At 35.2% G+C, this 11,395-nt stretch overlaps 2 protein-coding genes across 5 annotated transcripts in view; one reads left to right on the forward strand and one right to left on the reverse strand.

Moving 5' to 3' along the window:
* Nucleotides 1-5,966, forward strand: part of jak1 (Janus kinase 1) — a 37,172-nt gene extending 31,206 nt beyond the window's left edge. For all 3 annotated transcript variants that reach the window (XM_016550990.1, XM_016550999.1, XM_016551005.1), the window contains exons 21-24: nt 1,765-1,937; nt 2,131-2,248; nt 3,660-3,770; nt 4,969-5,966. In XM_016550990.1, coding sequence (XP_016406476.1) covers nt 1,765-1,937; nt 2,131-2,248; nt 3,660-3,770; nt 4,969-5,070 — 504 coding nt within the window. In that variant the 3' untranslated portion in view covers nt 5,071-5,966. The remainder of the gene's footprint in view (nt 1-1,764; nt 1,938-2,130; nt 2,249-3,659; nt 3,771-4,968) is intronic.
* Nucleotides 5,967-9,298: 3,332 nt separating this feature from the next.
* LOC107739056 (ribonucleoprotein PTB-binding 2-like) overlaps nt 9,299-11,395 on the reverse strand; it is a 75,292-nt gene continuing 73,195 nt past the window's right edge. For both annotated transcript variants that reach the window (XM_016551035.1, XM_016551042.1), the window contains exon 15: nt 9,299-9,825. In XM_016551035.1, coding sequence (XP_016406521.1) covers nt 9,688-9,825 — 138 coding nt within the window. In that variant the 3' untranslated portion in view covers nt 9,299-9,687. The remainder of the gene's footprint in view (nt 9,826-11,395) is intronic.

An 11,395-nucleotide genomic window follows, 5' to 3' on the forward strand; every position in this document is an offset into this window, starting at 1 on the left:
TTTACATTTGGAAAAGCTGTGCTTCCTGCATAAACCTGCCCCTGTTGGTTTGGCAGTAGCTTGCTTGCCCTACACAGTTACCTTGTTTAATTTCTTAATTCAAGTTATATATATTTTGTTCTATTTGCGTTATTTATAAGAAGTGAAGTGAAGTTTACTGTTACCCTGCCTCGATTATAGGCCTATGTTTGTCACATCATTATAAGTGTTTGATCACCACATTTGAGTTATCATTGCAAAAAATGTGTTTATGTAGGCTATATACTGTATTCTATATACAGTACCAGTCAAAAGTTTGGACACACGAATGGGAAGTGTGTCCAAACTTTTGACTATAATGTACTATAATATAGCCTACACATAAAGAATATCGGCCGATATATCGGTATCTGCCTTTTTTTTTGCTCTTTAATATCGATATCGGTATCCGCATCGGCCCCCAAAAAACCCATATCGGTCGGGCTCTACATTGTATGGATAAAAATTATTGATTTTTCTTATCAAAAGTCATTAGGATATTAAGTAAAGATCATGTTCCATGAAGATATTTTGTAAATTTTCTACCATAAATATATCAAAAATGTATTATCATTAGTAATATGCATTGCTAAGGACTTAATTTGGACAACTTTAAAGGCGATTTTCTCAATGTTTAGATTTTTTTGCACCCTCAGATTCCAGATTTACAAATAGTTGTATCTCGACCAAATATTGTCCTATCCTAACAAACCATACATCAATGGAAAGCTTATTTATTCAGCTTTCAGATTATGTATAAATCTCAATTTCAAAAAAATTGACCCTTATGACTGGTTTTGTGGTCCATGGTCACATATTTTATGGTAAAATATATTTTAAAGTAAAAGCCTGTAACTCGTCAGATAGTAAAACATTCACTTTAATTCAAAATACATGCCATCTGATAAAATCAAATTTATTTGCCTTAATGCAGTGATATAGTGAGTGATATTGTGATGTGAAAATACACTGTAGTATAATAAAAACTAATAGAGGTAGATTGTGTGTAATTTGCTGCAGTTTCAATCACAATCAAATTATGAGTTATTGGGTTTGGTAAGATTTGTAAAAAATGTTTTTTAAAGAAGTCTCTTATGCTCACCAAGGCTGCACTGATTTGATTCAAATACAATAAAAAAGGAATTATTGTGAAATCTTTTTACAATTTAAAATTATTCAAATAAAATAAAACATTTTAATGTAATATATTCTAATATGTTAGAAAATGTTAGATGCTCAAGACGCATATTGTTTTTTTTATATTGAAAACAGTTTTTCTTTTAATATTTTTGTGCAAACTGTGATACATTACCATGATGCATAGAAAGTTCAGAAGAACAACATTTATTTGAAATTTTTTGAAACATTGTAAGTCTTTACTGTCCTTTTTGATCAATTCAATGTGTCCTTGCTGAATAAAAGTGTTCATTTCTTATAAAACAAAAAAATCATTCCCCATATAGCATATATTTTCTCATAATGCATATGGAGATACCAAGCGATATAATCATTCATAAATATTGATTCCATTTTGTCAACAGTTGCTTTCCACATTGCTTATTTTTGTTCTGCTTGTTTGTTGTCTTTATGGCCTTGTACTCAGAGACCAACAATAACAACAGCTGCTTACAGTGATCCTTTGTGTTCTCATGCTCTGGGTTTCTGAGCCCATATGTTCTGTTTGAAATGCAGACCTGCGCTGTAACATTATGCTCATCCCTGCTGTTTTCTGACCTCTAACTCCAGGGCATGGACTACCTGGGCTCTCGCAACTACATCCACAGAGACCTGGCGGCCCGGAATGTTCTGGTGGAGAATGAAAGCACGGTAAAAATTGGAGACTTCGGCTTGACCAAAAGCATTAAGGATAATGAGGGTTATTACACTGTGAAAGACGATTTGGACAGTCCAGTGTTCTGGTAAGAATCTCTCATGAGAAGTCCTGCTATACAGCAATGACCCAAGTGCATTAAACTAGATCTCCCATTAAATCTAATATGAACCATATGCGTTGGTGATGCCATGTATCATCATCCATAATTGTATTAGGTATAATTGTGAAATTCCCTTGGGAAATCCACTTTGTAATGATTCTTTTCCTCATTTTCCCAGGTATGCTCCAGAGTGCCTGATCCACTGCAAATTCTACAGGGCGTCTGATGTCTGGTCTTTTGGAGTGACCTTGTATGAGCTGCTCACATACTGTGATACCTCATGCAGCCCTATGTCGGTAAGGGGCCAGTCAGATGTTTTTAGCGCTGTCCCAAACGCCCTAAGCCAATGCATACTCGCTTTAAAGGTGCTGTATGTAGGTTTTTGACTCTACTAAAGCATAAAAATACCATAATATGTTTGCAGATATTTAAGAAACATGCTAAGTTAACATACTTGTTTATCTGAAAAACAATGCTACAGTCAGTTATTCTCTTTTGAAAATGTGCTTTCCGGGCCGGAATGTCGGTACTTTGGTGATGTAATTTGCATATGAACACCCTTTTGAAACCTGAAATGATAAATGGGATATCACATGATGGCCATCACAAGTCCCTTCACATTCTGTCAAATTCTGGAATCCCTCTTTAGTTCGTTTCTGAATTTAGAATCTTAATTTTCTTCATTGGGTATCAAACAGTGTTATTTACCAATGAGATACTATTATAGTTTTTAATATTTTGAATTAGATTTAATTTTTTAAAATATTTTTTGCTTTCATGTTCATTGTAAAGTTTTAGCAATTGTGTTGTTTTTGTCATTTTTATTAGTTTTTGTTGTTTTTAAATATGTCTATAGTTTTTATTAGTTATTATTTCAGTTTGTTATATATATATAGTAACTATAATAACCCTGGTTTCAAATGAAATATTTTATCATAATAATAATAACAGTGGAGCTTTCTGTCAGCAGGCAAGGCAAATTTATTTAGCACATTTCATACACAGTTGTAATTCAAAGTGCTATAAACAAAAAATTTTTTAAAAATAGAAATGATTTAAAAGTTCAAGAATAAATAAAAAAAGACAATAAAAAGAAGTAAAAAAAAAAATAGAAGGTATACATTAAAAGGAAAATGGGGGGGGTCTGCACTTAGAACAGACTTGTGTAATTATTTTTATGCAAATGTGTTATGTAAATATTTCCTCATGCAAGTATTTTACTTTTTGATTGCATTTCTTATTCAGTGTTTGATTATAAGCAGCAGGAGGGTAATACAGATTTGTTGTGAAGCAAAACTGAGCACTTCTAGCATTTTCTTAGAAAGCCCATGTGCGTTTCTGTAGGCTGAAAGAAGCCCTTGTTCAGGAGGTGCTGCTGAGTCTGGTTCTTCTGTCTCTGTCTCTCTGAGAACATGGCAGATGGTGTCAGTCTGTGCCCACAGTGGCAGATGTCTTACCCAACGGCTACGGTAGACGTCTGCACAGCAATATCCTCTTTTTTTCTGTGTGCCGCTTTTGGAGGAAATGTTGTTATTGAGGGACTTGTCAGATTTTCACATTGTACACAAAAGTAGTAATGCTTGCTCACCCACTGAAAGCATCAGAGGGTTAAAGGTGGTTTACTAGAGGAGACATGGATGAACGTTTAATACCTCAGTGCTTAATTGTAAATTAGGCCAGTGACCTGACTTTGCTTCACCCCCACAGGTGTTCCTTAAGATGATTGGTCCAACACATGGCCAAATGACTGTTACTCGATTGGTCAAAGTCCTGGAGGAGGGAAAGAGACTTCCAAAACCAGACGGCTGCTCAGATAGGGTAATATATAGCTTCACTAAAAACAAAATGCTGTGTATGTATATTTATTTATTTAGGAAATAAATTAATTCTTTAATTTAGCAAGGATACATTAAAGTTATCAAAAGTAACAGCAAATACATTTAAAATGTCAAAAAGATTTTTATTTCAAATAAATGCTGTTCTTTTGAGCTTTCTATTAATCAAAAAAAAAATTTAAACAAACATTTTTCACGGTTTCTGCAAAAATATTAAGCAGCACAACTGTTTTAAACATTGATAATAAGAAATGTTTCTTGAACAGCAAATCGGCATATTAAAATGATTTCTGAAAGATCATGTGACACTGAAGACTGGAGTAATGGCTGCTGAAAATTTAACTCTGCCATCACAGGATGGCAATTACATTTTAAATATGTTAACATTGAAAAGAGGCTTTTTAAATTGTAATGTTTCATTGTTATACTGTTTTTACTGTATTTTTTTTATTTAAAAAAATCAGACTTGGTGAGCTCAGATCTAAAAAAAAAAAATTACTGGCCTCAAACTTTTGAACGGTAGTGTATGTTACAGATCATATTGGTATACTAATATTTAACTTAAAGTAACCTCAGATCTTAAATATTGATAGAGAATTCTAAGGAAGTCAATCCACACCCACATATGCAACCGTTGCCCCATAGACGTCCATTAGATGTCAAGGTGTTTTTAACTGTCAAGCCTGTTTTACAAACTGTCAAACTTCTCTTTTGCAATAACTCACAATGAGCTTTTTATCTTTGAGCAAACATAATTCTTACATTTCATTTATTTACATAAAGTATGTGTTAATGCGGTGTTGTTGTTTTTTTTTAAATAAAAATATTATTTTATTCATCTATTTACATGAAGTATACATTTTTATTTAAATGTAAATTGTTTACTTGAAAACATTCTTTAAATAAATATTTGTATTATTTTTAAATTTATCTTAAATTAATATTAGTATGCATATTTCACTTTATTTGGGCATAAACATTTCTGATATTAACATTTCGCAATTTTACAAAACCCCTTGCAGCCATACCTTGGTTGGAAATTCCTGCCATAGGATATTTCCTGCTCTATGAATTGCAGAATAACACATTTCTTTTATGATGGTGCAGGGTTAGATGATTAAACAGCAGGTATGGGCTGCGCTCAAGGGCTTGTCTGATTGTAATCTTTTGTGTTTTGACAGTTGTACAGTCTGATGAGGAGATGCTGGGAGGCGACACCTGAAAAACGGATCGACTTCAAAGGCCTGATTACCGACTTTCAGCAGATGATTGACAGTCAGTAACTATGGAAATAAGATGGGACAGACTCCACTTCTTATGCAAGAGGCAGTCCCAGAGAGACAAAATCCCCCACATCCCAAGAAAAAAAAAAAAAAAAAGTATAAATGTGCAGTGTAGCACTCTTTCAATATACTCTTTTCTCTCACATTATGACCTCATAAACTGCAGACCTTTCGAAATAGCCAAAAAGACACCGCTAGAACCACTGAATCAGACAGTAGATACTGTCAGGCCTCTCTTTAAATATGCAAATATGTAACTGCCAACCTCGAGCCGCTCATTTTTCTCTTCAAGTTCAAATGCAGACTGGTGCAAAAAAGGAAAGTGAATCAGGAATTTTGACTCGTGAGACTCCGCTTCATATTGTGCCTCAGTGTCACAGCAGCCACCATGATGCATGTATGAATAACCCATTATTAGGTGCATTACAGCATGCGCTGTATGGATTCTGCCCATCGTGAGTTGTATGCAACGACAGAGACTGAACCCCGTTACGATAAAAGAGGAAGACGAGGAACGTGTCAGGATGTAGATTTACACGTATGGTCCACAGTTTGGAGCTTTGATGAGTGGATTATGCCCCTTCTCATAAGACGTGCAAAGTATGTTAAGCGCTCAAAGACTGAGTTTGTCAGACTTGGGGCGGACAGCTGTCCTCCTTGGAAAATTCCAAACGTGCTGGATTACCGGAAAACTTTGAAATAGCATGCACCGGTCAAGATGCACTATGCTGTCACATTCTAATAACTGTACTTCCTCTCTGCGCTTCACATTTGCCACGGAAAACTGAAGAAGATGATTCTGAGAAGAGCATGTTATTTTGGCAAGGAGAACATGGGTTTAATGAAATGTCTAAAATGGGCACTAGGGGGCAGTAGAGCTTATGAAATATCTAAAAGAAAACTATTCAGTTTATGTTGTGCAAATTATATTCCAGGCTCCGCTATCTTTCAGAAAGTTAATTAACTGTCTGAAGAATCCTAGTATTTTATCTGTTCTTTTTTTTTTTATATCAAAATGGAATTAAAAGGTGATTAACAAAAGTGCAACATCTTTCTATCGGAGGTATTTTGTCATTGTCTAAAAGATGGATGCTGACAGTAAAGAGAAGGATCAGGGTGTGAACGTTGAAATTAGTTTAGCGTCTTAAAGTGCTTAAAAGCCTTAGCTGTTATTCATATAACTAAACGAAGACTAAATATTCAAAGACGCCCTAATTCCCATCTGATTATCAGATTATGGTTAATCCTCGCACATGGTTCCTGTAAAGGGAAAATGATTCATCTCACATGTGGTTTTGCACTGAAGGAATTGTGAAATGCACGTCGCTGCGTTCAAATCTACACCTCCATGGTGGCCACAATGGAGTTGAGAATGGTCGAAGGAAAAAGGCGATGAGAGACACAATTTTCCTGTCCTTTAATGTGGAATGCAAAACAATTCCATCTGTTCAAAATGAAACCCAAACCGATTTTCCTCAACAACAAAAAAATTACAACAAACTTGTATCCAACAGGGTAAAATGTACATAAATACACATAAAATAAAGACAGTATTTTTTTTTGCTGTTAAATACTCAAAAGCATTGAAAACATCTACTGAAAAAAAGAGGGAAAAGTTTATTTCTTGTATTGCAGGAGTATAGGCATGCTTAAATTCCACTGTTCCTAAAAATAGCTTATTCACAGTAAAGCAATATCAATAGAGTTTGGATTATAAAATATTGCAAAATCTCAATTCAAGGTGGAAAAAAAAAAGAAACTACAACCTTTTAAACTAAAAACAGGCTGCGATATGTGTACAAAGCACACGAGTGTTGATAACCCTGCGTGTTTGAACAGGCAAATGTACCTTCTACATCAAGAGACACTTTCAGTATTGCAAAGCTTTGAGATTCAAGCGCACATGTACATGTTTATTATATTCAGAGGGATAAAAGTGACCTTGCAATGAGCAGAATTGGAAAAATACATTACAGGCTTGACTTGAAATACGAGGGGAACATCAGTATGTGTTGACCATCAGCAAAAATGGTAAGAAATACAAGGTTCATAAATGCAAAATAGGCACAATTTTCCATCCTTCACCTTTCTATAGAAACAAGAACACTTTAAAGAGATTATTTACTTTAGTAACTCGACCCGCTCTCTTCAAGGTAAAAAAGTCACTCGCCTTGATTTGGAGCAGTGGTACGGCTGGAGAACAGGAGACTCATGGGAAGGTGACCAGAAATACATGTGCTTTATAATCCCTGTGGCGTGTCATTTTGCAACAAATCCCATTTCTGATTATCTAGAAACAAGCAGCACGAGTCAAACTGAACTTGAGCACACAGAACAAGGGGTAAACTAAAAATCCTCACATTATTCTTAAGCATTTCTAGTGTTTCCTGAAAAAAAAAAAGGCCTCTGTGTTTATAAATGGTGGTTTTGTGCTGAAAGTGGGACTCAGAGCCTCAGGTACCGATGTAAATTTGGGATTGTCTTTATACTTGTCATAACATAAATAGGACGCGATAACAGAGGCTCCTCCTCAAATGTGTTGTCAGTCTGTTGTGGAGGTGAGAGAATGGCTTTCAGTGAAAGAACAACCAAGAGACAATCACTTCAAAAGAGTAGAAAAAAGAAGGCATAGAGCCTTAAACATAAACGGCTGAACGCGCCAGGCAAACGCCTGTATGTGCTATGTGGTAGCAAAGCCAAACAACAGCTCCTTTTAAGACGATCTGCTGGCAGACTGCATCCAACCAGTAATCAACAGTGTACTGCAAAAAAATCCAATTCGTAATGAGTATCTGTCTTACTCGCCACTAGTAATATCTAAACATGCTTAAAACAAGCTCAGTGCAAAGTAAAAGGGATAGTTCGTCCAAAAATGAAAATGCTGTCATCATTTACTCGCCCCTGTGTTGTTACAAACCTAATTATGCCATTTTAAAGAATTCACTTTTTTTTCTATACCATAAAAGTCAATGGGTCCAAAAAAAATTAGACCTCACTGACTTTGTATAGAGAAGTGTTGTTACCGTTAACTAAAACTAAACTTAAAACTATTAATGTTTTCATTAAAATAAAGCTGAAATAAAATTTAATTATTGGATGAAAAACTTAAAACTTATAATTGAAAATTATATTAGACATGCCAAAGTTGAAGTACTAGAATTGCTAAAACAAACAGAAAAATAAAGCTATATATATATACACATACACGCACACACAGTCTATATACATAATGGGGGGTATGGGGGACATAAAAAATAAAAAAATAAAAATATATATATCTTCTGTTGGGTTCCACAGGTTTGGAACAACTTGAGGATGAGTAAATAAAAACAGTATTTTCATATTTTAGTGAACTATCCCTCTAAGACTTTATTTGTCCCATTAGGAGATTTATGCCACTTGTTTTAAGTTTCCAAAATAAGACAAAAAATTAACTATTCTACCACGCAACATGACAAAATACTAATCTTCAACATAGATTATTTTAATATCTCACATATTTTGCCTCTCAAGTATATTTATCTTTTTAAACATATATTTTAGCAAAAAAAAAAAAAAAAAACTGATATGGATTAAAAACAGAATTTTTTGCAGCATAAAATCACCAAAATTACAGACTCTCTCCATTAAAGAAGTAAAGAGATTAAACCACAGAATAACAGACCACTAATATCCATATAAAGGCATTATGTTAGATTATTACCATGTGGGTGTTTGCATCAGGGCTGTTTGCCAGGTGTTTATCCTATATGTAACGCCTCCAACCCTTGACACCCTTCCAGCAGATTATTACTACTACTATACTAATGTATTATTACTCATACTGTTATTAAAAAGAAACCACTGGCAGCATCGTAGCTGAAAGTTGTGTGGAGGCCATCCCACCGACACCTGGGGGAAAAGTCACCTTGACGTAGTTTCTCCAGAGAAGGTAGAGGTTATTGCCTTAGCCATGTCTTCTCTGAGCGCCGTGTTTTAAGGCTCCTGCAGTATTCAGAATGGCTGATCGTTCCTACAGATACAGCAGTATGTTCAAAGACACACATTAAAGATTAATCCTCAATGATATGAACACGCGTTTCCTGTACACTTCAGAAAGCGAATCGATAGTCAAGATAAACAGTGACGCATTAAGCAAGACATTAATAGTAATAATATCCTCAATGTCTGTACACAGTAAAAAATACACCAGTTTAGCAGAATATACAATATACATTGGCTATGCCCTACCCTGTCAGAAAAAAAAATTCTTTGAAAAATGTTATTCTCTGAGTGTAGCTCAATCTTTATCAGCCCTTAACCGTTTGTACAGTAAAACACGGACACATAAACCCCCCCTCTGGAGTGGAATGGTACGTCCCGCCTGGGGGCGAGGTAAACAGGCAGAACAGAAAAAGAGATATATCAATTATCTTAATGCATCATTTGGGACAGAGTCAGAGCAATCTTAAGAGGTCCCGCCTGGCGTCGGACAGAAATAACAACAGTACCCAGATCCACACACAGTTCAAGAAGAGGAATAAACCTCCTTACGCACAATAAATTGTACAGTCTTTTCATAAATATCAGTAATAGACTAAAAGTTAAGGCCTGGACATGACAACGGCAACATATGAGTTAGATCCTCTTCTTCTTGAAGTAGTCGGCGTACTGGCCCCCAAGACCCTGTGAGTGCTGGCCTACATACGGCCCCTCTGATGTCACTTCCTGTGTCGGCAGTGTGGGGTATTCTCGCTTCTGCCCTCTAGCCTGACTCTAGGAGAGAAAGAAAGAGGTTGATTATAACAGAAGTGATTATAGTGATTAGAATGATTTCACCTGTTTGCTGAGGATGATGTACTTGACTCATTGTTCACTGTATGCTTGAGTTTGAGTGACATACAGTAAATGAGTGACGGGTTTTTTGTGGTCCATACAGTAAATGATTGACGCCGTCTAGCTCCCTCAGCCCACACACACGTCTGAGGAATTTTCTCTGACTCTTGCACTACGATAAAACACCCATTTTTGAATCAGCAAAGCACAGTTAGAGGTCTTCATCTCTCAATGTGTCAGTCTTCTACTTCCAACTGAAGAATAAAGTTACTGCCAGACTCCTACTGGTTTCTTCACCATCAAGCAGAGCACAAACACACACCATATGTATTCACTTGACCTATCTACCCATCTGTCTTTCTATCATTCTAAATAACATTCCATATATCATTCTGTTTGTCTAATATAATTATACTAGTACTATTGCCGGAGAATTTTATATAGGGTTCATAGAAAAAAAAATTCCATTTAAATTTTGCATTTATGAACGTTAAATATCACACTTGCACTATTTTTGACTGAAATGGTGCTTGATATTTCATTGTTTACACTTTTAATGGCCTTGTCAAACTTACCTAAAAAAATGTTCTTGGCACAAAGCACAACAACCCAAACTAATAAATGGTGGTGTTGCAATGGTATTTAATATTTAAGGTCATTACTAGATATTTTGCACTCATAGGTTAGCAGTGATTTCATTTATCATTTCAAAACGTTGTTTGATGGAACACTTTATGGTTAGCAATGATAAATAACTACTAGCATTTTGTGAGGCTGTGATGCATGGAAACACTGCTTTGCCTCTTTTTTGTTAAAAAAAGTTATTTGCTGTATTATTTTTATATTTGCGCGATAAAGTTTAAAATAAGAAATAAAATCATACTGTACGTTATAAAGTTACAAGCAACAGTCGCAACTTGGCATATAAAGTCACACTGTGAGGTATAAAGTCACAACGTGAGATGTAAAGTCATAATATGAAATTCTAAGTCATATTGTGGAATATAAAGTTACAACTGGAAATTATAGTCACATTCAGAGATATTGGAAATATAAAGTTTCAAATACTTACGTCACGATTAGTACCAGTTGTGCTGGTTAGACCCTGCACAGTAGGAGCTAATTTGGTTCTCGAAAAAGGCAGTCCGTAAAATCGCAGCCAGTTCCGGCGGTGCGAAAACGCCAAAAAGTGGGTAGTTCCACAATTAGTTCAAAAGTCACACTGTGAGGTATAAAGTCACAACGTGAGATGTAAAGTCATAATATGAAATTCTAAGTCATATTGTGGAATATAAAGTTACAACTGGAAATTATAGTCACATTCAGAGATATTGGAAATATAAAGTTTCAAATACCTTTTTTTTTTTTTACTCAACTATGGAAGCATTTTTCTGCCTCAATAGGGCCTTTCGCACCGCTTTAGTTTCAGAACTAAATGTACAGTACTAAAGTACTGGGACGATTTTGCGCGAACCATTTCCCAGTACCATTTAAAGGGTTGCATTAGCAT

The sequence above is a fragment of the Sinocyclocheilus rhinocerous genome, unplaced genomic scaffold (assembly GCF_001515625.1).
Source record: "Sinocyclocheilus rhinocerous isolate Xijiao unplaced genomic scaffold, SAMN03320098_v1.1 scaffold1182, whole genome shotgun sequence".
Taxonomy (NCBI): Eukaryota; Metazoa; Chordata; class Actinopteri; order Cypriniformes; family Cyprinidae; genus Sinocyclocheilus; species Sinocyclocheilus rhinocerous.